Raw genomic sequence first — 27,669 nt, forward strand, 5'->3', positions numbered from 1 at the left:
CAAGGTAGCTTTTCGCAAACTAACACCTTTACTAAATCAGTACTGAAAGAAATCAATAAATTCTACCTTCAAACTTCAAATTCAATGTTACTAGGCGGTGGGTACGGAAGTGGAAGTTACGGTGCCCCTAGTTACAGCAGTGGTGGCGGTGGAGGATACGGTAACAGCGGCCACGGTGCGGGAGGACACGGCCATGGCGGAGGAGGGTATGGCAGCAGCAGCTATAGTGGAGGAGGGTACGGCAGCAGCAGCTACGGTGGAGGAGGTTACGGTGGTAGCGGGCATGGTGGAGGAGGTTACGGCTGCAGTGGCCATGGCGGAGGCTACGGGAGCAGTCACGGGGGAGGCCATAGTGGAGCAGGATACGGTAATAAGGGATTTGCAAATGACCAAATGTGATCAATACTTTTGCTTTTGTTTTCAAATGTTCAGTCAGTTAGATGATCCAAGATAATGCAAATCATTAACTCAAAGAGAAAACACCGTGGGGAACATACAAATTGAACTTATACTGCTAACTTATTCTAATGATGAAAGAATCAAAATCGAATACCTGGACTTTTCTTGCTCATTACAGGACCTTATGGTAAAGGTAGCGGAGGCTATGGTCGGTGATCTCGTCAGCAGCAGCAGAGAAACACTTTGTACACAAATAGACGTCCAACTTCTGGAACAGCATTTGTTTTCTTCACTTGTCCTGTTTTTCCTGTCAAACAAAATTAAGAATTAAGATGTGTAAAATGTACGTGAAAAATAAGACGGATTTACCTGTTTCTCGGTGAGTTCCAGTGATCAGCAATTACGCATTGACATTAGAGATCCATGGTAACAGATGGCCAAACAGAGCGTTAAATTAGGATCGATTTTTGCTCAACCTAAAGTGGGAAAATGAATCGCACCAGTCGAACGATCAATACACTTAACCCCGGGAATGACGTGCACATGAGTGCTGCTGTCGATAGTGTATTAAAATTATATTTAACAGATGTACATGTTCGTGGGTTTTGACTGGGAAGTTTACAGATAAAGTATTTACAGCGTAACAGGGTGATCCTCGACTGATAAGTTTGGTTGTACAATACCAAAAAGTCAGACACGAAATAGCAATAAAGAGAAGCTCTCCGGAATAGCGGAGATATCCCAACACTTTGATCCGACACAATGTCACTCAATTTTGCAAATGGATCGCTTTCATGCTCGCCGTTTGTGGAACGCAACAAAAACGGTTCTGAGATAAAAGCTTGTTCCGTAAAAGAAAAACGTGAGTATTATAGCGATGAAAAAAAAAATAAATAAAAACACGTTGACCATTGGATAGTAAAAATTGTCGAGAATATAACGGACTTAAATATTTAGCTCCATCGAGGTGGCCGCGAATTTTCGTGCCAACTCAAATTTTTTTTTGTTCTTGTTGTTTTGGAGAAAACTTACAGGACTTTTTGTTATCTTGCAAATTCGGATTCATTCAAGGTGGGTGAATAGCCGAGGTTCTTGCGCTGCAGGAAAAGATGGATTTCGCGGAAGGAAGGCCGTTCAGTGGGCAACCGCCGCCAGCATTCGCACATCAAATCGTAAATATCGCGAGGGCAGTGCTGCGGTCTCAGCAGCGAAACGCACGGGGGTGCGCTGACGACCGTTCCCTGTGCAAAATGCTGCAAATTATCTACAACTGCATCGTCGCTAAGCTCTTGGTAAGGGCGCTGCCGGGCAAGGACCAGTATTTCCCACAGTGTCACTGCAAATGCCCACACGTCACTCTTGGTCGTATATTTCCCCTAAAGCAAATGGATGGTTACAGTTGCAAAACTTTCCATCGTACAACTCTGGGACTTTTAGGATTTTTAGTTTGCTTAATACCTGTATTACGGATTCCCATGCCATCCAGCGAACTGGTAAGCCGATTAGCTGATCTTCCGCGCGATAATAATCCAATCCGTAAATGTCACTGTCTGTACCGAAATCGCAAATTTTGACCTGGAGTCCTTTGCCTACCAAACAGTTCCTGTTTGTTTTTATTTTTGTGTGTGGGGAAATATTGGATTAGTTTCCGGTAACTTGTACAACAACAAGCACAACATGAAGTAAATTTACCTGGCGGCCAAATCGCGGTGGACGAAATTTAGCGATTCCAGATAGCGCATTCCGGAGGCGATCTGACTTGCCATAAATATCAAACTGCCCATTCTGTTGATAAACGAACAAAGCAGTATTTAGAAAACATTGTCGTTGCCGCAAAATGATTTTAATGGGGTTCATACGTTAACGTTTCGTCCGGGGTAGAGAACGTTTTTGATATGTTATTGCGGCTATCGGACGAGTTGTGGTGGCTATCCGGTCGGAATCGATGCAATTTGAGAAATTGGTTCAGATCGCCGAATTCCAGATATTCTAGAACGACGCAAAATGGCTCTTCAGCGGTGCAAACGCCCAGAACGCGCGACAGGTGAGGATCGTCCAAAGCGGCCAGTAGCCTCACTTCCTGGTAGAATCCAGACCTGTTGAGAATGAGAGAACACGCACCGGATATTTGAGGTTAGAAGATGAGGGAAAAAAGAAACGAAATCAAAAGCACTTCATCAAACACGAAGCCAAAAGAAATAAAGAAAAAGAAAAAAAAGATGATTTACTTGTCTTTGTCGGAGGTATTGGGAAGGTATTTGGCGGCCACCAGCCGCCGTGAAGTGTAGACGGCGCTACCATACTCGGGAATGTGTTCGGCTTCGGCCTTGTAGACGGTACCAAACGCGCCACTGGCGATGCGTTGGACCATATGCAATTTGCTACGTGGTAATTCCGGTATGATCAGCGATTCGGCCCGTGATTTCAGAGCGGACAATAATTCTGCTCGGTCGATCGGCTAGAAATAGCATGAAATAAATAATCAAATCAATGAAACCAAAATAAAGACATTTGATACTTCTAGCCAGTAACGCTTCAAGTCCCAAATCATTACAAGTTCCTAATTCTCTTTCCTCTATTTTTTAAAACTGAGTTTTCAGCCGTTGGGAAAGTGAAGTTCGGAAACGAAATAAAACTAGATCAGTAAGGAACTAAATTCAAAACTTATGGCCAAAATGCTGCGTAAGGCCTCGTCTACCAGCCGAGTCAACTGCCGTAATACGAGGCCAAAAGTCTGGTTTCCCTGGCACTAAATTTGCATTGAAAACGGGCCAAACTATTCAATAATGCAACGAACACACTAGAAGAACAACACATAAGCTGCCGCATGTCCAGGAAAACGGGGGCGTCGAAAACGGATCAGGTCTAGACGGTAATCCAATTAAAGGCAGAACCGAAACGACCCAAGTACTTCGGGGTCGTTGACTTGGTTACGTTTCCCAATTTTCTTGCCTATTTTTTTTTTTTTTTTTGCCAATAAAAAACGTTCAAAAATGGAGATCGCAAACTCGAAACGTAACTCCACGTCGGCCATTAAAATAAGGACGGCGTCGCAAAGTCGCGACTTGCAATCAACAAAGCGTTTCGTGCAGATCATGGGCGTCTGTAACGACGCCTCAAAAAATGGCGGTTTGTAACAACCAAAAAAAAAAAAATAACCTCCATTTTTAATGCTATATTTTTCCTTTCTATTAAAAAAAAAAATAATAACGCAAAGTAAAATAATTATCGGTTGAATAATGGCATTTTGAGAGATCTCTCTCTGCCAGTTTCATACGTTACCCAACATTGGTCTTAATAGAAGGCAGCATTTAATGTTTCCTAAAGATGTTAAGTCGGTTGACGCTGGGCTTGCAATAACGAAGCCATAATGGGCACTAAACAAATATAAGCCATCGTGGAACAAAAAAGAAATAGCAGAAGCGTTAAAATGAACGTTTCGAAATATGTCCTTACAAACGTTCACGGCCCACAATCTTTTCCAGCTACTAGGTCAAACCAATATTTTTCCCCCTTCGCTTATTTTAAAAGAAAAAAGATCAAATGAGGAGGAAGGCCGTTACGTTGTGTGTTATCGATCGGTGGACGCCGGGTCGACTACGAATTCTTTAACTGGGCCGCAATGATCAGTTTCTTTCGTTGGTAAGAAAACGTGGAAGTCATTTTAATTATTACGAGTTTCTACTTCTCATTAATTTTATGTTTCAAAACGGCCTCCACATTCAGTCCCGCTATCCATTGCCACCCAGTTTTGTGTGCATTTAATTTAAGTGAATGAACAATGAAATGATTTCACGGGGTTTCTACGGGAATCGAATTCACGATATGAGCGGTTAACCGCTTCACAATGAAACCACTAAAGGTTGTGCCTACACTGTGCCCATTTGGTTTATTTACATTTTAGAGTGATTAGCCTGAAAACCTTTCAGCGCGTGACGTGATTTCAAATTTTTTTTTTTATTGGAGTAACCTATTTTTTTTCTCATCTATTTCTGTCCAACCACGAGTTTTAACGGAGACGATCTGTGCATTTTGAAATGCATTTTTCTTTCAAGAGTGTAGCACTTTGAGCATTTGCTTTGACCTTGCTCATCAACTTTCCTTGGACAGGTTGCGTGAACTCGTCATATAACAAAGAGTAAGATTTGATTCGAGGCAAGGCAGGTAGCGTGAGCGTTTCCGATAATTCAGTACTACTTGAAACGATTACAGGAAACGACTTTCAACCCCCCCCCTACAGTCGGCCATTCTTTTTTTTTTTTCTTGGGACCCATTTACGATAATCGATTTATTATGCTGACAATGCATGTGTGTCCCGTGCGAAGGCATGAAAGATGGAGTGCTCCATCGCGTGCCGTGGATCTACATCCATCATTGGGCCCTTTGTCAATCAATATCGAAAAAGATTAACAGCAGATTGCCTGAACAAGGCGAGCAGGACGTATTCTGGACCTAACTAGCCAAGTAAGACGGACCGTTTCTATCCGGATGTGGCTGCGCAATCTAAACACCCGTACACTTAACATTTTCGGAACCGGACGGGAATTGTTCATGTCTATCTAATTCAACATTTTAGGACGTGAGAGCAGACGGACTGTCTTACCTTTTTCAATGGGCTGGATTCGCTAATGCCGTTCAAGTGGCCGATTTGATTGTTGTTCTTGCTGCCTCCTAGACGGACGGACGCTGAGGATGTCGAGCCAGTGGTCGTCGTGGAATGAGAAGATGAGGCCAAAGTGTCGATTTCGATTGCGTGCGGAGGTGGCGAAGCGACAGGCAATTTGGGCTTAAGCGGATGATGTTGTTTTTGTAGAGATGGCTGGATTAGTAGGGGTTGATGGGCAGTGCTGCAGCTGCTAATCCCGCTAACATCCGGCACGGCATAGTCGTACGTATCTGAAACTGAGCCATAAATCGATCAGTGCGCCATTCCCAAGTTAAGATTAATGGATCCATAGAACAGTTTCGGCCATCGGCCAGAGTCATTTAGGGCCAAAGCCAAATAGCTGCTTTGGCCCATTAAGAGAATGTCGCTTATTTAAAAAGAATTTAAAAAAAAAGCGAGTTTGATTTACGATGGCAATGCGTCGCGTTCTCAGTTTGTCTTCTTTTGTTTTTCTTGTCATTACCTGCGGATGTGTTGGCCTTTTTGGGAGCACCTTCAGTTCCGGCCAGCAACAGAGTGCTGTAACTGTAATAAGGTGAGAAGCGCAGGGCGTGATAAGGCTCCTGGTACTCGGTCCTAGTCAAATGGGCGCTGGCCGGCGAGTGAGGCAGCAAGTATTGCGAGGCGGCGTCCGAGCGCGACAGGTCCGTCCCGTTGTTGCCGTACGGCAGAGTGCTGTTCTTGTTGTAGATCTTCCCTCGATGATGCTGCAACAAATGGTCTTCGTGATGGTCGCCGACTTGCCCGTCCAGCAAACGAGGACTGGGCTGGCCGCCAACCTGAGATGCCCAGCCGGCTTTGTCTGGTAGCGGACTGCCGGACAGGCTCTTGCGTTGGCGTCTTCGCATTATCATGAAGAAAATAGCAGCCGCTAGGAGGAAACTGACGGCCACCAGAACACCGACGATGACAGCCATATAGGTTTGGCTCTCTCTGGTAGGTGGGCTCGTTTCTGTAAAGGCAAACAATAACAGAATATTTCATACGAGAAAAGAAAAAAAAAAAAAGAAAATTCTAGATAAATATTGAAGAACGAAATAGAATGAAGTCAGAGGCAGAGCGAATTCATTTTATTTTTCCTATTTAAGACTCTTCGAAGGATAGAAAAGGTTAACGTTAAATGTTCCCAACACAACGAAATCATAATTTCGCTGTACGTCGCAATATTTCGGTCTCGCTCTCGTTTGTTTTTGCGGTTGTTAACAACCCATAAAATATTTCCCCATTTCCTTTTTGTTTTTTTGTTTTTTTTTACTGCCAATGCGAAAAGGAAACGGCTGTCATTCCACGCAGTCGTAAGTAAGTCTTAACAGCGAAATTTTTTGGCGGCGATGGTCGGGTTGAATAACATCTCCAACAAATGATCTCTTAAATCCTTTTTCCTTGCAATTATTATTTGTTTTTTATTCTTTAATTTCCGTTTATTCCCGGGATTTTCTGGTTCTTACACAACGAAAGAAAAAAAAAATCATTGTTATGGGCCCTATACGCTGTACGTAGTTATGGTTGAGCCTTGTTCTTTAAAAAACTAAATTGTTTGTCACGGCTTTAGTCGGAGTTTTAAAAAAAGAAATGTCGTATGACGGCTGTAAATAACAAGAGACTGGAAACAAAGAAAAAAACGGCTAGTGTGTCTTTGCCCTGTGTTGGTTTGATGGGAATAAGAACGTAGGAAACCTAATAGCGGATGTCGCCTTCACGAAATAGCGGGCATTCCGCTCTTTGACACAAGGGCTCGCGTGTGCGTATCGAAAAATCAAAGATATTTTTGAAGCATTACGAGGTTGTTTTTTTTTTTTTTTTAACTTAAACGAGGGAGAGTGGTTGATTTTTGTCTTAACTCACGAACTTGTTGCGCACGTGTTTTTAAACAAACCCCCTCTTATCCCAAATGAAAACGTCGTGGAAAATTTGATGAAACTATTTGGGAGCTACGTGAAATGCTTTTCCTCTCAATGATGACACTCATAAATAATAAAACGATTATTTAAAGTGACATTCAATGGAAAAATGCCGTGAAAAAAAAGGTTGTAAAATGATTAAATCGGATAATAAAGACTACGCCTTAAAAAAAAAGATTTGATCGTGTTCGTTACCGTTGGTTTGATCCGGCGAGCCGGCGTTGGTGCCGACTTCGTGACCGCTTGGCGGGAGTGGCAAATTGGAGACGGGCGGAATGGGTGCGGCGGCTGGCGGAGTGACGGGACTGCCATCTACTTCGGTCGTGTAATTCCTAGCGGCCGGTTCTGAACGGAACGAGACCTCGCTGATGAGGATCCAACGAGCCGGAGCAGTCGGGAAAGACAAACGCAGTTTGACGTAGCGTCCGACCCGGTGGTGCAGCTTAATGCTGATGTTGCGTGAATTCTCAAAGATGCGATCCTCGGCAGGTCGGTAGATGATTGGCTCACCCGGATACACTTGTCCTCCAACGCTGAAATGCACTTGCATCTCGGAGAAAATCTAAAACATCGCAAATTCATTGATGGAAATTGTTAAAATCGCGGCTCTTTTTCGTGTTGTGTTGCTGCTTGTCAAATGGCATGCCGTGATTCATTCACGTTGCCGTTCTAATCGTGCAGGAATTTTACGTTGGTTGTAAAAATTCAATGACAAAAAATGACTGAATGCAAGTCTTTTTTTGGGTTTTTTTTTTTTTTTTTTTTAAATAGCGACTGATTTGACGTTGACGTTTAACATTCAGTGATGATGTTGAAAAGGTGTTGTTATTTATTTCGACGTTGCAAACTGCTTGATGGAAAGAATACGACCCTACCTGGACATCTTTGGTGAACTGATTATTGGCGAAGATACTGAGCGATGTGAAGTCGCGGACCGTGTCGAACTCGAAGACGATCTCGACGGGCTGGCCGTTGCGCGAGTCGTTACGCCACCCGACCCAGCCTTCAAACGGTCGATCATAAAACGAACAAAAAAAAAAAGAAGGAAAGAGAAGAGAGAGAGAGAGAGAGAGAAAAAAAAAAAGGCCATGAAAACGATGACGGGAAATGTCGGGAGAAGAAAACTGATACTCGGCATAAATCTTTACCTCGATCCTGGTCGTAGTAGCTGGCTTTGAAGTTGTCGGGACCGAGTTTACCGTCAGTCAGCTGGCCCAGTCCCTGGCGTAGTAAAGAGCCGTCCCAGATGCCGTCGTAAGAAGCGTCGTAGAACTGCCAGCCGGCCCCGCGCTGGTCTCCCTGCGGCATCAAATAGCTGGCAATACCCTCCGACCTTTAACGGAGAAAGAAAACCCACAACAGATCGAACATTACACATCGTGAATGGACGGGCGGCTAGGAGCAACATTTGCTTCACCAGTTTATGATATGACGTAGTTAAATAAGACACACACAAAAAATGTTTTTTTTTTTTTTGTGCAAAATGAATGCGTCTCTCGCGAGATGACAGGATCTTATTACGTACCACGGGCAGCCGTAAATTTCTACTCGCATGCAGACAGTTCGACGGTGATGGCTGTACGGGAAGAAGCGAAGCTTGCGGGCGATCAACACCGGATCCAGTTCGCGTTTCTCGGCCACATAAGTGTTGGTATTGCCCGCCATTACCTGAAAAGGAAATTTAAAAAAATTAAAAACGAACGAAAAAAAAAAAAAAGAGAGACTAGACATGAAATGGGGTCATATCATTTGGCATTCATTGACACTATCAGTTTTTAGAGTTTCGCCAGTTTTCAAAATACACTCAAAAATCACACCGCGTTCCTGTTCAAAGAAGAAAGTAGCAAAACTCACTTCACCTATGGTCGTATACGCATAACGACTCGCATAACGATTTAAACTATTTTTTTTTCCCATTGAAAAGCAACTCTATCTCCCAACCGCGATAAAAATCTAGCCTCGTTATCGACCGTTGCCGAGCTCCACCCGTAAAAAAAAAAATGCGAATCAATAAAACATTCCCAAATAGCTGACAGAACGAACTGATTTGTTTCACAAACCACCATTTTTTTTTTTATTTCTCTCAAATAGGCAAGCGTGAATAGCGCCATATTTTCTTCGAAAAGTGCCATTCACGTTAGCAAAAAGAAAAACTAATCTGATTGCATACACGAAATGCTAAACCGCGTCAAGACGCGTCCCTAAAGATCTTTCCTATTCAAACGATGATGAGCTGCCGGAATTCCCCGTGCACGTCGTACAATTCACGTTCGCATCCTATTGTGTACGCGTTATTGTTAGGTAGAAAACAAGCTTGTAGAGACTATTGATCGCGGATCCTCACTCCGACGGTAAATAGCTGCACAAGAAATCCTCGTTCTGTTGATTGGCGGCAATATCCCCCTTCTCATTTACAGCTTCATCTCCTCTCGTCTACAACAATCGACGTCATCACAAGCGCGCAATCCAAAAAAATAAACTTTTGAAATTGTTGGTGTCTTACGTCTTTTAGATTTTCCACAAGGCGACATCTTGCGACATTCATCTAACGATAAGTTGGTTGATGAATGATAAACACGGGGGAGAAAAATAAGTTGATTGTTCTATTCGAATTCAAATATCTAATGGAATTTCGTTAACATTTTCGGTATTTTTCCTACGTGATTGTGTTGCCTTTCTTTCGGAGTTGGGGGATGTTCTAACTTGAAAGATCGATGACGGCTAACTTTTTTCCCGCTAGGCTTTCAGAGATGTTCTTCCCGCTTAATATTCTAGAGTGTTGTGGGGCTAAGGAAAACGGGAGAAATGACGTGCCACTCATACTGAAAAACATCTGGATACATCCCCCCTCCATTGCACGCTCCTTTTCACGCATAAGACTCTACTGCGTTCAACTGTGCGGCCTTGCGCGTTGGGAATTCGGGCTTGATTGGCCTTTTCCCCATGTAGAGACATTATACTGTATCCCAGCCCCTTGTTTCCCTTTTGATTCATTAGCCAGAATTGTACTTCGCCTATAACGTTAAGGGCTTTTGTTTTGTTTTTTTACCCCTTCTCTTTAGTTAGAGCAATCGCTATGTTTGTGTGATGGATATGTTGTGACTGTGCGGAGACGGGCGAAAATAAGAAATCCCTTCGTTGTTTTATATCGAATTAGAAACTGTGACGTTTGGGTAAGTCTATAGCAATTGTTCATTTGATCTCCGTAAGGCTTGTGACATTTTAATGTTGATAAACAATACAGACGAACTTAAAAAATCGTACGTGACATGTTTGTTTTAAATGTATATATACTAAATTTAACTGAGTTACGCTGAGTCTATTAGATTAAGTTTACGAAATAAAATGAAGAAACGTGGACCGGCAAAATGGGAATCCATCATAATTTGCTCCGGACGAGGTTTGATTCTATTCGTTCTCAATTTCCTCAATTTCTTTCTGATTCCCCCCCCCCCCCACCCCTCGTTACATTGTCCCTACCATTTCCTTTTTTGTTTTTATGCTTTGTCAACGTGGATTTCTAGTTGTTGTTGTTTATCCCCATCGTGTTTTTTACACCCCACCAATACAAAATTATCTGAAACTTCCGGTTGTTTTCTCTTATCTTCGCCTTCTCGTTAAAAAAAAAAAGAATTGAAAAAAAAAAAACAACCTGAATAATTTGGGTTCCTCTCTTTTTTGGGGGGGTTGTTACCTTCGTGTTTTGGCGACAGAAGGCAGAAAAGAGATAATTGAGTTAATGTGTGCGACTGCGCACTCGTCGCTACCTGACGAGTCATTAAAGATTAAGAAGGAACCCAACGCAATCCACCTGCTTTGAAACATACAGGCCCCACCAACTTCCTGGACCTTTTTCTTTCGTTCCCATATGTTCTTCAATTTTCTGTTTAACCCCACACAAAATGCAGAAATTGATTTTTAAAAGAATCAAAAAAACAAAAAACAGAAAGGCCTTTAAACGGAGATGTGGTTGGCTACCTGAAAACAGATTCCCCCCCCCCCTTTTTTTTTTCTTCTTGATGGCAGAATAACTAACGAGGCCAAGCAGTTCTGGAGCAGAAGACCCGTAGTGTTGTTTGAAGTTGTTGTGCGCAACGGTTAACGAATGTAAGGAGGGAATACTAAAAATGAGCTGCTCGCAACAAAAGGGCAACCCCACTCGATCAGCCGAGTCATCCATAAAAAGAATGATGAAAAACAAGTGGCAAAATGGAGGATGACGTTGTTAGTTATGATCGATGAAGTCAACATGTCCTACAATCAGCTGTCTAAACGAATTAACGCATTGTGTACGAAAGGGACTCAAATTGGCGTGTGAAACGTCTCGTATTTTTCTGCTCGTGTGTCATCTCGGACCACCGGAAACTAACCGAATAAAATTCGATAGTTAGACGATGGCGTTTCTTTTTTTTTTTTTTTTAACTGATGGGACGATTACATGTGATATTTTTCTCATGGAAAACATAAAAGTCAAGTCACTAACGCGGTATTCGTGCCGGTGAGAAACGGGAAAAAAATTCTAAGAACTGATTGCCGTCGAAAGGATACACACACCCATGTCTATTATTTGGAAAAAGTTCTATCTTTTTGTGTGTGTGTTGAGCTGTGATTCAGTCGGGGCAGAGCCGCGTAATAAGAGACGACCAACACACACACACACACACACACACACAAAAAAATAGAATAGACAGTAGGGGGATTTTCTTTTGTAAGTTGCAACTGTGACAATGCACGAAAGCTCGTTCTCACGAGCTGCTGGACTCCGTTTTACAATGAATCTCTCCTGCTTCGAAGCTTTTTAACACTCGTTTTTTTTTCCCTACCCGAATGTTGTTCGTTTTCATTTAAAAATATCAGTCGGATTTCGAACGATTTCAATCGACATTTGGTAGCCATTTTTCGAGCGATGTTAGTGAGATATTGGGGGTTGGAAAAGAAGAAATATCCCGTGATGATTGTCGCATTAAAAACACATTTTTTTTCAGACCGGACGGGCGCAGTTATAACGTAAACATAGACGGGAGGATAGTGATCAACTTTGGAGTTCTACAAAAAGAAAAAAAAAAAAAAATGATCGTTCTTTAATGAAATCCTTTTTTTCCGCTTCTGATTCTTAACCCGCCGTCTGGAGTGGATGGTTCAAACCAGCACCGAGTAAAGATACGTGAGATAACCAACAAAAAGTTTGTGTGGAAGAAAGCACGGGACAAAAACTTGATGCTACCTCTGTGCGCAATCTTTTTCTTCAGTTAATTATGGACGTGCAAAAAAAAAAAAAACAAGGACCTCTTTTTGTGGCGGGCGCAGCTTTTATCCGCGTTTGGAAATCAAAACAGGATATCTAACTTCTTTTCTTTTCACCGAAAAAAAAAAATAATAATAAAAGGGGGGAATAAACAATCAAGATTACGTGGAGAAAAAGAAAAAAAAAACAAGTACACGATGGGAAACGAAAGAGAGGCAACTGTTAGCTCTCTCGTCAATCGAGATTTTCTTCGCACCCTCAGCGTTGCATCGACGTGACTTCTCGTCTATGTAATCACGTAGCGGCTTTCGTGTTCCATTCTTTCTTTTTTTTTTTTTTCCCTTCTTCTTTTTACATTGTGTCTATGTCGTCGACCCTCTTTTTATCATGGCGCAGTCGATGAGTTGTTCAGAAGCGATGAGGGGAAAAGAAGGGTGGCGCGCTAAAGCCAACGAGGAAATGGCGAGGCGACATGATGATAAAAAGAGAGAGGGAGAGAGAGACAGAGGAAGTTCCAAAATCTTTTTTTTTTCCATGCTGTTAGCGATCGAAAATAAAAATGGATCGACTTACGGCGATAAGGAGTTTTCACGTTACTAACGCACAACAATCTAATATTTGAATAGAATTAAATGCGCTCCAATTTCTTATGTCGAGTCAGACCGATAAAGCACGAAATAAAAGACGATCGCCCCTTTCACAAAAAAAAAAAAAAAATGCAGCACGTACCTCTTCGCTTTTAGCGTCCTTGTATCGAACCCATTTGGCCAAAGAATCGCGCCAATATTCCAGTAGAAAGTGTTCGGCGAATTCCTGGCCTTGTCCATTGCCGAAACGTCCTGTCAAACGTTTAAAAAAAAAAAAAAATGATGTGAATTGTTTGTTTCCACCTTTCTAATTCATTTTCTACGAAATTCAGATTCACTAGTTTCATACTAATTCACTATTGCGCTTTACCTTGGGTCTCGACGGCCGTGATGACGTGGTCCGTTTTCAAATCGATCTCGAGCCAGTCACGAGGCTGATGAGTGGCCTGTTGGCGAGGGCACCACGCTCCTCCATTTCTCTCCACGCGCACCCTAAGAAAAGAAAAAAAAGGAAAAACAAATTGTTAATGTTGCGCTTTAGATTGATGTCGACATTTAAAGTCCTTTAAATCGTTCGCCAGTCACGAGAGAGACCGTCTGCACGATATTCATCAAAACAATTCTCGCTAGTCTCCTCCTTTTTTCACAAAAACGAAAAATCATATAACGCACGTGAAAGAAATAGGACGGGTGTTTGCTACGATGACTTCATTATCGTGATTTTCTTTAAGAAAAAAAAAATAGCGCCAAGTCAGCCGAAAAGAATAAAAAAAAAAGGAAGACCCGTTTGCTATTGAATGAAATCGTGAGAAAAAAAAAGAAAAGGAAAGACAGGAATCGAATCTGGTGTTGTTGACTGTTTGGACTGTGAATGGTGACAATAGAACGTGCAAGAGTCTATCGCATGAATTCCATTTTTTTTTTTCTCTTCTCTGGAATTCGACGATCGACATTTCAATGTTGGATTTAGCTCTACATGACTCAGTCCATTCCAACTCGTGTTCCATAACTTTCCTTTCTTGTTCAATATTTTTTTTTTTTTTTTTGCTTAACACAAATCTCTACTTGCCTTATTTTTTTTTTGAATTGGGTTTCAACATAAAGATGATTTTATTTTTCAAGGGATAGAAAAAGAACGTCAGCTGTGACCGTAACGTGAGGGTCCCTATCGTAACTTGTTAAAAGCGAGAACGTCAATTAGCAATCGATGGTGCGCGCTCGGTTCCATTTCGTTCCCGAGACGCGTTCATTTATAAATCGAGACGATATCGGAGAAGCAGGAATAGAAAAAAAGGGAACCTAACACGAGTTACAATTTCGTTGGTGGATTAAAAATAAATAATAAATGTAGCCTTCAGCAATTCTTGTAATGTAAACTGTCAGTGGCTAGTGAAATGGCTGGCTGTCAAACAATATCGAAATTGACAGGAACGTGTCGGTCTAATGGAATGATGGAATGTGCCAACAGTTTTTAAATGCCCCAACGTTTAATCTCAGATTTTAATGAAACAAATTCCAGAATTTTAGCTTTTTTTTTTTCCCTATGGAATTCGTTCTTATAGCTTATGTATTACATACTTTAAAATAAATTCATTTAAAGGCTTTAAAAATATATACGTATGCATATTGCATCGTACCTGGCGTTGTGCGGTCCGACGCTGGCGCCGTCGAAGGACGAGCTGGCGGCGATGTCCTCGTCGCGGATGGCTCCCGATTCCATGCCCAAGGCGCCGACGCATCGACCTAATTGAATATGGATAGCGAAATGCTGCAAAATTAGACGACAGGAAAGCCGAAAATAAACACACACAAAATTTATAGTAGACCACAAATATTCCCGTGTTTTGTGGCCAACTAAAAGTAAACAATGCGCCGTGATATTTACATTTTTTTTTTTTTCACCGCAATTTTTACTTTGAAATTTAGTTTGATTCATTTTAAAGTAAATCAATGCTGGAACTTTGCCTTCAGCACAAACATTTCGTCCCTTTTGTTTTCCTTCCGAAATCTGTTGCAAACTCCTTCATTACGTTCGCGCACTTTCTTTAGCGTCTCTCTTCAACTCGAAAATAAAGAGATAAAGAGCAATTAGCGCTAATTGAAAAGACTTGATACAGCAAGCTAAGAGTCGACGATTGTTTACGCTTTTCAACGCTAGTGACCTCCCCGCGCTTCTGCGCTCGACCCTCGCTGTCCGAAATGCATCGACATCCAGGAGATAACACGAGTCTTTGCTTTCATTTTCTTTTTGCCTAATAGTTACGTAAAACCTCTTACGGGTATCACATAGCGCATCTCGGTAGTAACATGATCGTGCTGCATGCATCACGTTCACATTTCATTGGCGGGCTTAATTGATTTACGATAAAACAGGTGCCACGTATTTCGAATCGAAAGCTCAATTTTGTTTATTTTTATGATTGAAGTGTTACGTACTAGCGTCGAGTGCTGATCCTAAGGGGACCATGATGGCAGTCATTAGTAGAAGAACGGCCGAGGCTGTGGCGGCACAGCCGCCCGCTCGCAAATCTCGTCGATTGCAGCGTCTCGGCGCGACGCACTCCATGGCTCGAAGCGACGCCTACCGTCAGTCTTGAAGTAGGTTGTTGTCAGCCTCTCTTTCGCAGCTGTTTGGAAGAGTCTATATTAAAAGAGAATAAAAATAAGCAATTTTTAATTGGGTACGCGTTCTCCTGTTCTTATGAAGTTACGAAGTTTAGAGCGGGAAATTCAAACAGATTCGAGAGTTAATTTCAAAACAAAGGGCGCAAAGTTTTCGGCGTTCGCCATTCAAGAATACATTCACACATTTGAACTTCAAAACAAAACACGTATAACGTACTCCCCCACAGCATCAATTAAAATTATAGTCAACAAAGATTTGAATTCAAACTGCGCGCCTTCACAGCGAAAGATGGAGAGATTGGGCAGGGCATTGACTATTCAAAAGGCCATCGAGCTACGAATTTCTCTTGCATTCAAAGTTGACCGCCGCCAAGTTTCAACTGATAATGTCGGCTGCTGCACCCTTAACGAACACAGCCGATCCTAATCACACGGTACGTCCTGCATCAAAATCACAGCTCTATCTCTTTGCTTATTATTATTTTTAAAGCCAAGAAAATTCGTTGACCATCACGCACGGTTAGAATCAAACTTTGATAAAGCACACACAAACACACACACTGGCGTATACCTTGCGTAATACAAAGACCCCCATCGACATTTTTGATTGCGCGATCTGTAATAGTTGAGACGTAACATTCGATGCGATCTTGTCGGCCCTGCCAGATGTGTTTTGTGAGAGCGTGAGACTAAACAGAAATTCGGGGTTTCTCTCTCATCTTGCGCTCGCTTTTGTTGGAACACTTCCACCAGAACAAACTTGGACTGTGAAGAGCTTTCAATGCCAAGTTGGAAGTTTTCCACTTTTGATTTCTCTACTCTTTGATATCGAATATATAAGTGCGCTGATAGGGACGGGGGGGGGGGAGAGAACTATGACTTTGTAAGCCTTTGTCGATCGACTTCAAAACTCCGAATTGCGCTGAATAAGGGGGAAAAATATCAACGAGATGAACACAAAAAAGGGAACCGATGAGGCAAAATCTATTCTCTTAAACACGAAAATAAAAGAGAGGGGAAGATCATTTCAAATCGCATAAAAAAAAAAACGCGGACCAATGATTTTTTTTTTTTTTCATGAAAGAGAACTGAAGGAGGGTCCTTGGCTGATTGTATGGCAACTATTAGTAATCGTTGGAAAACAGGTCCTCTCGCTTGAATATCGTTTTCTATGGACGGCTGTGTGAACCTCCAGCTGGTGAGTATGCGTAATTACGCGTACGTTTATGCACACAAGTTTTGATGATGCCCCCCGCAAAACAGATACAGCACGTACATCGCAAAAGAGAGCCATGCGGACTAATACCCTCCGCGTGTGTCTCATCCAGCTCATTATGCAGCAATGAAAACAGGAGAGGGAAATGTCTTGAACAGGGAAACTTACTAACCATCGACCCAAACTTTTAATTGGCCCGTGCTCCCAGTGTTTATTTTTATATTCGTGGTGAATCAAAGATGAAATCTATGCATCTACACAAAAGGATATAGACCTTGTTTGCACTATTTACATTGCGTCTGTTTCAGCTGACGATTGTGTATGTGTGTGTGCCATTTTTAGAACATCTACGGGAAAAATATGTTTTTGTTCCGTCTTCGTGAAAATGGAACGAGATAACGGACTCATCTTTTACGTGCGCGCTTATGCCCTTTCGTTTTTCCAACTTAGATCCCCACCCATATCTGCGCGTGTTATTCGACTAGAGATATGCCGTGGATTTAGACGCCGTATTTTTTCTTTCTTTCTTTGGATAGTATAACGACACATATAGCACCGTCGCATACATCTACGTCAAAGAAAAAAAGAAATAAGATATAATATATAAAAAGAAGGGGGAGAAAAAGAACGGAGGGATATATCTTTGTAAAAAAAATATATATAAAGGAGGCCCGCATGAGAGCCGGAACATGTGACGTGCCAAGGCAAAGCCGAAAGCTCAATTTTTATAGATGGATTGCGCAGCTATTGTCCCTCTCTCCTTTGCTATATCTCCCAAGTCCGTCTTACTACCGGGGCTATGGAAAATGGACAAGATTTTTTTTTTTTTCTTTTCCAACTTGGGGGATGTACAGTATTGTAATAAATATAAATAAAATGGACAACCGCATCCATCGACGCCCACACTTTAGATGCATCCCTGAGGTGCTCCCCGTAAGAGGGGAAAAGAAATCGATGAAACTTGAACGTGCAAATGTTATTGATGGAATGATCCTGCTGCACAAAATGAAGGGATCAGGTGCCTTTAGAAATTTAAGAAAAAGAAAATATCTCATGACATGGAGTAATAAAGAACTGTGTGAACCTATTAATGTCCAACGTCCAACTGAAAACAAGAGTGAAAATGTTGGAATGGCCATTCTTTATGGACGGGGGAGCCCTGATTGATCCGAGTACGCAACCATCACCACACAATGTCACATCTATTCCTTTTTTTTTTTTTTTAAATAAAAATAAACGTGGGGGGACAAGGACAACAGTCAGCGGAGGTCTCTATCGATTTGCCCCTTGGTTGAATTTTTTTTTTTTTAAATAATTTATTCGACGCTGGTGTGTATATTACAGCCATCCGCGCACACCTATGAATTTCATGCGTTTTCCCCCTCGTCGCTCGACTCTGGAACTTGGAAATGTTGGGTTTCAATCGATTGAGAAGCGCGTGACCCACGGTTCATTTCAGGTAAATAATCCACGTGCCCCCCACTTTTTTTTTCCAATTTCGATGGCTTCACCTTTTTTTTAGAAAGAGACGAATCAGTTTAATCGCCATTAACTTTAAAGAACAGTTTTCCCCCTACGTCGATATCAGTGAGACAGTTCCATTCATTAGAATATAAATTGAACACTATTTAAAAGCAATTGACTAAAATATCAAACCCTTCGTTCAAATCGATCGTTTAATCAAGCGATTAATGAGTGCGCAAGTTTCATTTTTTTTTTTCTTCCCCACTTCGGCCGGCCTGCCCGTTGCCTAATAATTTCGACCCCTCCTCGAACAACATTACATTTAAAACGGTCATCGAGCGATCTGATAAAACGATAGTCCATCAATTCGATCTACAAAAAAATCATTCCCTGTGATTTTAATCTATTTAGAAGTGGGGAGCAGCAGCTGACTCTGCCGAGTGCCTCATTTTCCCTTTTGACAGACGTCGGGTACACGAAAAAAAAAAAAAAGAGAGAATTTCATTTTCCAAAAGGAGTTCCACAATGTACTTTGTATGGATAAACGCACACGTAAAGAGGGCCAAAACGCTAAGAGGTAGAAGCGCAATCTTTTTTTTTTTTTCTTTCGTTTAGTGACTCCTCACTCACTTCCTGAAGCCTTTTTTCTTCTTGAATCCCAATTTCGTGTGTTCATGTTCTACGTGAGGAAAGGTAAAAATATGCACAGACATACACAAACACAAAGAAAAATCCCCACCCCCACATCCAGTTGCACAGCGCCGTCTAGTGTCAAACTGAATTTACACGCTCTTCCTCCCATCTTTTTTTTTTTTTTTCAAGAAGAAAAAATCCTTTAACTTTGAAAAAAAAAAAAAACATAATTCACTCAGACGGCGAGATGTATGAACACACGTCTACGCTTTCAGGCCGTTGTATAGAAACGTAATGGAAGCGAAAAAAGACTTTCATAACGTCGACCTTCTTTTCCCTTATGTTTTTTTCTTTCACGCATCTCTCTCCCTTCCGTGTCTTACGACCTTTCGAGACGAGATGGCGACCCATTAAATACCTCGACGGTCGACACACGGCGGAACAGACGCAAGACGAGATTCTTAGACAGCAACTGAAACTGGGTCCCCGCATGAATGGACGCGTCAGTGAAATGAATACAATAAACGAACTTTAATTTGCTGTCACGCGCTTTACGTAAGCAATCAACAATATGCAATTTTGAATCAACTTTAAAAAGGAGATAAAACCTACGAATAAATCCACGTTGCGGTTCGATTTTTCAAAGATGTTTTCGGAATTATTTGAATGCGAGCGTACGCACGTGCGGTGGGATAACGGCATTTTTTTTTCTATACTGTACTGGCTACACGACATGATTCACATCAAAGAAGCCCAGAACTAAAAAAAAAAAAAGTAACATCTGTCGCAGTGAAACCATCGTTTAACGTGTCAACTGGAAAATTGATCAGTGCGACATAAAAGTCTGAGGGTGGCCGCCTACTATTCGAAGGGGAGCCGCTCTTTAAAAGGAGAATTTAATGTTATTCCCTTCGACGTGGATGCGATTGATTCCTTCTTTATTCGCTTCTCCCTTTAAAAAAAAATGGACGCAGATTGTTGCCGTTCGTGCGGCTATAAATCAAAATTCGTCGGTTGTTGGCAGGCAAACACCGGTGGCATAAACTGATGGAACACTCCGGAAAAACCCACCCCGATCGCTCAACGGGGTAGAACCGGGTCTCTTAGCTTTTGCCTCTATTGAATCAAAAGATTTCGATTGGGCCTTCGCTGGTTGGTGCCAAACAGACTGGAACACAAGACGCTGGTATGTGGCCATCGCTTAATGGACAGTGTAACAACAACCTTCTTCTTCTTCTAGTAGAGGGGGGAGATAATAGTCTACGATGAGATATGACGTCTTTGAAATCATATACAATCCGTGGACAGTTTTTTTAGGGGGAGGGGGGAAGGCTCTGCTAGAAGTGGGGACGAACAAATAAAGAAAGAGAGTGAGAAAAAGACGACTGAGAGCTTTTCTTTTTTTCTTTTTTAAAGGTGGCCAAGATGAGAAATCGAGAGATGTAAACGCTCATGGAGACGAAGGGGGGAAGAATTTTCAAAAAAAAAAAAAAAAAAAAGAGTGAGAGAGAGATGTTTGAGTCTTTCTTAGATTCTTAGTGCACGATTTATGACGTACGTACAGAAATTTATTAGACTTTGATTCGACTCAGCGTTCGGGGGGGGGGGGGGGGGAGAGAAAATGGAAAGACTTTAACCGAGGGTAAATGAAGGGGTTTTTATTTTCACAAAAATAAATAAAGATTTCTTGTAGGGGAGACAGAAAAGGCGTAGAAAGTTCATTAAGGCAGCTGGAACTGTGCGTCTACCTAGTGTAGTTTGCGTCTGTGAGCGGTTATAGATCTGGTCGAATTTGTTATGCCTTTCTTTCTTTTCTTTTTTTCTCCCTTTAAAACTGAAAGTCTTAAGGAAGAAGGCGGTGGCGAAGTGGGGGGGGGATGATCGACACAAGACAACGAACGGGTGGAGTCGATTTTGAAGCCATATCGAAGTTTTAAATAAAAGCAGGCGAGAAAAAGGGGACCTTAATTTCTCATCGGAAATGAATTTTCTGTTCATTTCATAGATGATAATGAAATCAAGATGTCAATAGGCAAGAAAACGGTTTGATTTCCTGTTCGGGTTTATTTAATTTGAAAATATTTTTTGGGGTAGGATTTAGTTGATGTCCTCCGCGAAAGAGCCCCACCCCAAACTGGAAATTTGACACGGTTTTAAACTCAAAAAAAAAAAGAAAAAAACTTAAGTTACAGTGAATATCTTTGTTTGAAGATGTTCATTGTCATTTCTTGGAGGGGGGAAATAGTGAAATGAAAATTGGGGGAAATGAAGAAACGGCTCGAGTTTTGAATTTCAAAGTAAAAAAACAAAAACTCGGCTCATTGGGCAGTCACGAAAAACGACATTTTGTTCTTTTCCCAGAAAACATTTCAGCAATTTTCACAACTGTCAAAATGTTTCTGAACGTCAAAGAAGATGGAAATCAAATTTTCTTTCCCTATTCCAACAGTTTAAAACGGTTACATCGATTTGTTTTACCTTCTAGGAGGTCGGATTTACGTACACAAACACGCGAACAAAAACAAAACGTTGTTTATCGCACGTCCATTTCAGACTTTTCATTTCAAACCGATCGGGAATCCAGCGGGATGTTAGAAGACTATGGATGCGCACGTCTTGTGGGGTCGTTACACATAAGCCAGCCCACCCCTTTTCTTTATGACTATGTTCGTTCTATTGCGCAATACCCTGTTTGTTATTCCGCATTGTCGTCCGATTTTTACGGGAGCAATGGGAGGGGGGGGGGGAGGTTTAATTAAGCAGCCATAGAAAAAAGAGGATGTTTCCCTCACTAGTAGAGCATTCACATAAAATAGTAATCATATATTCCGAAACCTTTTCGTTACTCCCCCCCCCCCACCCTCAATAACTCCTCCCTCTTAACGTTGCAGTTTTCAGAGTTGAACACCCTACACAAAAAAAAGAGAGGGTCAAAATGATATTTTGTGTCTGGGGGGGTCAGAGACAAAAACACATTAAGTCTCATCACCAAACTATAAGAAGGTTAGTATACAAACATTACTCAGTGAGTTGAGGGGTGGGCGATTTCTTTAAAAATGGGGAAATAGAAAAACAAAATGTAGGAAAATGATCTGAGGGTTATGGTGTAACAAATTACGTTGGCTATTATTGCAGCATTACAATTGCAAAAAAAAAAAAAAAAAATTATGAAAATTTGAATAATTGATTATTAGCGAGTTGCCCACCCAAAGGCGAAAACGTCGATGGTGGTATATTATCTATTTTGAAAAAATTATTTAGTAAACAAGTGTGTTATGTGGGCTGTTGTGTTTCACAGATTCTGACAGTCTGAAACTTTGCGCGCAACGGTGGAGAGTTACAAACTCGGTGGGCCCCCCTTCTCTTGTGTTCGTGTGAGACAACAATAACAGCAGCGCCAGTACGGTACGGTGTCAAGACCTACGCCCTGCTTTCCCCCTCTCCGCCCATCGCACAGAAAGGGAAAGAGGAGGACAGTTCAACTGATGAGAGATGACTGGAACATCGTCTGAAACTACTCTGTCGAAGCTTAAGAACGACACTGTAAGAAGACGCACCATCTGGTAGCCGAGGAGGATCTTCAATAACATAGATAATCTGGGACTTATAAGAGACAACAGCCCATCATCTTATTACATGTTCTCATTCTAAAGTCAAAGTGGCAATAGCGTTCCAGGTCGATCCTCCTCGACTACAAAAACAATTCGATTTCTAACTTCCCGATTTAAAATGGACTGGTTTTTTTGAATTTCGAAATTATTTTTGTTTTTATTTTAGAAATGCAAAAGAGAAAAGAAGACAAAGTCACGAAACAAGATGTAGAATCCATTATTCTATTGGCGTAACGCCTGTTTTGAATAGAAAAGGAATGATACATCGATGAAATGGAAATAAAGGACAACGAGAGAAAAAGGGGCGAGAGAAAGAGAGAGGAAAAAATAAACAGTTGATTTATGATAGCCGTTCGTCGTTGTTTCTGTGCGCCCCGACTCACGCCACCGTGACCGTTCACCCGTTGACGGATCACAAGAGTCGAACCGTTCGCCAGTCCCCACACACACACACACACACACATGGCTATCGCATTGGAATCTGTCGTGCGGTTGGCCGTGATCAAGTACGGGATGACGAAAAAAAAACAAAAAAAACAATTCGCCACAGCTCGTGATTGCCGCTATTCCGCACGTGACTCGGACCCACTAGCCCCAAAACGCAATCATCCGTAGCACTCACGCGCCTGACGTGTCATTCCCAGGGACAGTTCAATCCCCATCCATGAAAATTGAACTAATGGCCTTCTCTATTCGAGCTGATCCGAAAGAAATGAAACGAGTTTTCGCCTAACATAATTTGTTTTTTGAAAGTTAAAAAATCATTGATATATCAGTAGACAATTTAGCGGCGGTCATTGTTCGTGCAAACGCGATTTTAAAAGAAAGCGATTCCCGAAAAAATTGGGATGGACTTTTTTGACATCGAGACAAACGGTTTTTGTTAAATGGCGTCTCCTAAGAAATTTCCCGTATCTAGACCACCATCATAGTGGACTGTTTCTTTCTTCTCGTTCGTGATTCAAGCGTGAGTTAGTTTCGAAAAAGGGAACAAAGACAGAGCCTCCAGTTTCAATTAAAAGTGGCACGAAAGAAAAATGATACAGAACGAAAATGACTTTGCCTCTAGTTCGCATGTCTTGTGACAACACATGGCCCGCTCCTCACGCAAAAAAATAAAATCCACACCCATGATGTTTAAAAAAAAAAAAAAAAAAATGACAGGGGAACCCACGAAAAAGAAGAAAATTTGAGGAGGAGTTTCAACATGTGGGTTTAGTCTAAGGCGACATGATCTCTTTGGGTCTTTGCAAGCGCCTCGCCCTCTTTAACGGTTGGCCTCTTGTTTTGTTTTTGCTGCGCTAAACATAGACACACGCTGACCATGTGTGTCAGATCGTATTATCGTTAGCGAACTAAAGGGAGGGCATCTTTTGTTTCGACCACAATCGTCAGCGTCGAATAGCGTCTACCCCGTTAACGCAAAATTACACGGTGACGTTGCGCAAGAGCTTAAAATGATCACCACATTTTTGAATCACCCGCGCTTTCTTCTTTCACTACGCCCAATATTAAAAAATTTAGTTTTTTAAGTTAAAAAAAAAAAAAATAGAAAGTAGGGAAAATGCAATACTTTGTTTGCATTAAGATGTTGACAACAATAATGGAAAAAATGGGGGTTAAAAAAAAAAAAAGATTTCAAGTCTCCGTCATCAAATCATAAAAAAATGTCCATTTTACATTACCGACTGGCTCTTAATGGATCTCAGATTAAAAGAGTTAGATTATTCCAATAAAAAAAGGAAAGGGTTTTCCTTTTAGAAAGAGGGAAGGTCAGTCAACAACACGAGAAATAATAAAAAGACTTATTACCGGAAACGTGAGAACGTCTACGACCGTGGTGGCCCCCCCAAAGAAAAATGGCTGACTAGTCATTTGAATATGTGAAGAAGAAGAAAAAAACCCAATGGGATTTTTAAAAAATATATATATTTCTCCATCATCCCTCGACAGGCCAGTGGTACCTCTCAAGCTGTAAAACATCAAACGAAAGAAGGAAAAAAAAAAGCGGGTCTCTTGAGTTTCTCTCCCTCCTCCTAGCTGCTACTTCCTGCCCTATTAATACACGCTCTTACCACCAAACGCCGCAAAAAAAAGAGCCAAACGAATGCAAACAAAAAGCTCCCAACTAATTTCTACACGATCCCCCTCAACAGATTTTCAAAAATGAACCCTGTTCAATTCGACGAAAATGTTATTTCCCCTCTCGAATGAATAAAACAAAATACCAATGGGGATAAAATCAGATTATGTTACAAAACACACCGGGTATTTTCTTCTTCATGGCATTGGAACAATCGAGTTGTACTACGCACGTTCATCAAGTTTTCTTTCTCCTTTTCTACATAAACAAAAAAAAAATGTACTGGAGGAGAGCTAGTTGCTATGACGTGTCAAGGTACTGATTTCTCTTCGCCACACATTCCCCATATTTTTTTTTTTTTTCAAGAATTTTTTTTGTTTTTTTGACTGGGCAAAAGATGAAGGAAAAGAGAAAGAAACGGAATCAAAAGAGAAAAGACGGAGCGGCGCGCGCGCGCGGTACAAGAGAAGACGAAGATGGATTAGGATTTCTTCCCTCTATTTTTTTTTTTTTCGGTTACTGACGTTCCTCTTTTTCTACCCTCGGTCGGCAAAGTCTGTCCTACACCTCCCCCTATTCTTTTTTAAAGTGGAATCTAATTCTCTTGTCTAGGACATACTGCGGGTGCATTTCGGCCAGTTGAAATGACCCGCAGTCTGAACCCAAAACTTCTCCTCATTGTTAAAAGGCCTGTGTGGATTTAAACTAAGAATTTTGCCCAGCTCAAAAAGGCCAATTTCATTAAAAAACATAAAAGAAGTTTAGGAGGGGGACTCGTTACACCAAGAGCAGAGAGAACAGAAGCGAATGAGTCCTTAATGAACGTGAACAGAAAATCAGCTATTACAACCGTCAACATCTCTTGGTATAGGAGAACAATGAATTACACAACTCGTCTGTTTAAAAAATTCAAAAAAGAAAATTTAAATTATTCAAAAAAGAAACGATCCCCAACTCCCCTGCCTGAATAGATTTCAAAAATCACGGGGCCATAACGAGAGGGAGAACTAATCAGACAAGTCTAGTGATAATAAGCGGAGCACATGTCCCGATGGCGTTTCAGAAAAAGGGGATGTTTTTTTTTTTTTTTTGGTTCTTAAAAAGACTACGGCCTTTTCTTTTTGGGGAGGGAAAAGAAAACTATTTAAAAAAACAAAAGGAAAAAAAGAGTGTCAGTTGATGTCGAACTGACTTTGATTTACGAGGATGAACTGGGAAAGCGGGACGATGTTCGGACCTTTCCAATCGAGGCCGCCGACTCGTCATTGGATTTTTTTCTTATTGAAAAAAAAAAGGAAAAGAATAAGAACGAGGAGGATGGCCTGTAAATCTGTAACTGTTGTGGCACAAACGACCCAATCCCTTTTTTATTATTCCACGCACTCTTCTTCTATTTGGGAGGGGGAGAGTAGAAAATGAGTTTTTTTTTCAGAGGAGGGAACTACCTGGATTTTCTTATGCAACACCTTCCCTCGTAATTTTCAACTCGCTCAATGTTACACTTTGATTTTTTAAAAATTAAACACAGACAAACTGTCACGCGGTTTTGCAATTTCACGGTTTTTACATCGTGGACAAACATAAAAAAGGAGAATGAAACGAAACAATAAAAGATTCATGTCGTCCATTTTGGTGGAGACATTCTTCCAGCCCAATGTCTGCAAAAAAAATGGCGGATTGTCTCCCTTCCCCCCCTACTGTTTCGAAATGGTTAACCAACGTGGAGTTGGACAGAAATGATGAAAATTGGACGTAGATAGCAACAGCATTTTTTTTGTTCTTTTTCAAAACTAAAGACCACAAAAGGTGATCATAACAAGGCCACAAAAACTAGTCGTTGTAATCCATCACACATAGTTTTTGAGCTTCCAAAATTCTTTTCCATGTTTTTTTCTGTGCGTTTCACTTAGAATTTTTGTTGGGAAATTTTTCGAGCTTGTCAGTTGGCCGTAAAATGTCCAACTCTCTCTCAAACATTGAAACGACAATAAAGTAGTGGGGGAAAAAGAAGAATTCAAGTGACTCACCTCGTAATCAAAATCAGATCGAGCTGCTCTGGTTGTTCTTATTTCTCCGTAACTGCGTCGTTGTGATTGAAATCTTTTTAAAGATTGGTAGCCCGTGACGGACAACAAACTGATGAGAAAAACTCCAATTGCAGCAAAAAAAAAAACTAACAAGAGATTCGACACCGATGTTAATCCGATCTGTCGATAAAGACGACTAACCAATTTGGCGCCCAGCAGACGAAAAGCAAGCGAGACACGAGGTGATTGAAATCGATCAAAAGAAATCGAATTAGAAAAAAAAAACGATAAAAAGACCTTGAGGTTTTTTTTGTGTTTAAAAAAATTTGACGTTTTTTCTGTAATGTTTATTTTTGTTTTTGTGTGATTGATTATTTTCTAGAACTGAAAGCGTATGGAGAGGGCCAATAGGTTCACACTTGACCAAGTTAGTCTTTCTCACGTCGTGTTCTGGAATCAGTCATTCAATCACTTTTAATTGATAGTCGGGGATCACTAGGATAAGCTCTGCGTTTCAAATCTTTATCTTTTCTTTTCTCTATGCATGGCAGCCGCAATTCCCCCTTTTTTCACATTGGCAGGTTTCACTCACGAGAAAAAAACAAACACACGAAACACTGGCACAACTCAACACAAACTGACAGAGTATTTGAAAAATAACCGTCTGCTATTGGCCTCAAAAAATCCGAGTTTCAATAACCTGGTGAAACGAATAACAGTAACAGAGAGGAAAAGAAACGTAGTGAACAGCTCGACTGCTGCCCGTCTACTGACGGCTTTTGCTGCTGGAATGGCTGAGTTAAAAGAGACCCCAGTGTGTGTGTGTGTGTGTGTCTGTTCTGTATGCGCTTACACACAACACACAGTGAAAGGGGAAGCCTCTTCCTTCGTCAATGACCTGCAGCCATGGGGCCTGCCCTCGTAAAAAAAAATATAATAATAATCTAGAAACATAAAACAATAATAACAATCAAAGAAATATATCGTACTGGTTGACTTTGGGATAGTGGGCACAATTCATCGAAGATAAAACCTAAGCGGCCAGAAACGATGTGACATCGAGTGAGGGAATCCTATATAGAAAGGAAGATCAAAAGTATTATTCGATATCGATTGCAAGCGGGTTCGACGACCATCATATTGCATGCCCAGTTTCTTTCTCATTTCTTTTCATTTGTTATGGGCCTACATGTCAAACGTCCACCCGCCTAA

General features: G+C 41.3%; 1 protein-coding gene across 1 annotated transcript; it reads right to left on the reverse strand.

The window, feature by feature from the left end:
* Positions 1-950: 950 nt before the first annotated feature.
* LOC130700844 (discoidin domain-containing receptor 2-like) lies at positions 951-27,216 on the reverse strand. Its single transcript, XM_057522828.1, has 16 exons — positions 26,458-27,216; positions 15,235-15,439; positions 14,436-14,541; positions 13,169-13,290; positions 12,941-13,050; positions 8,492-8,634; positions 8,115-8,299; positions 7,842-7,969; positions 7,162-7,528; positions 5,529-6,017; positions 5,003-5,301; positions 2,628-2,857; positions 2,259-2,495; positions 2,092-2,184; positions 1,858-2,002; positions 951-1,775 (listed from the first exon to the last, which is right to left on the reverse strand). The coding sequence occupies exons 2-16, from the start codon at positions 15,362-15,364 to the stop codon at positions 1,443-1,445; spliced, it is 3,117 nt and encodes a 1,038-aa protein (XP_057378811.1). The 5' UTR covers positions 15,365-15,439; positions 26,458-27,216; the 3' UTR covers positions 951-1,442.
* Positions 27,217-27,669: the final 453 nt, after the last annotated feature.

The sequence above is a fragment of the Daphnia carinata genome, chromosome 9 (assembly GCF_022539665.2).
Source record: "Daphnia carinata strain CSIRO-1 chromosome 9, CSIRO_AGI_Dcar_HiC_V3, whole genome shotgun sequence".
Classification (NCBI taxonomy): Eukaryota; Metazoa; Arthropoda; class Branchiopoda; order Diplostraca; family Daphniidae; genus Daphnia; species Daphnia carinata.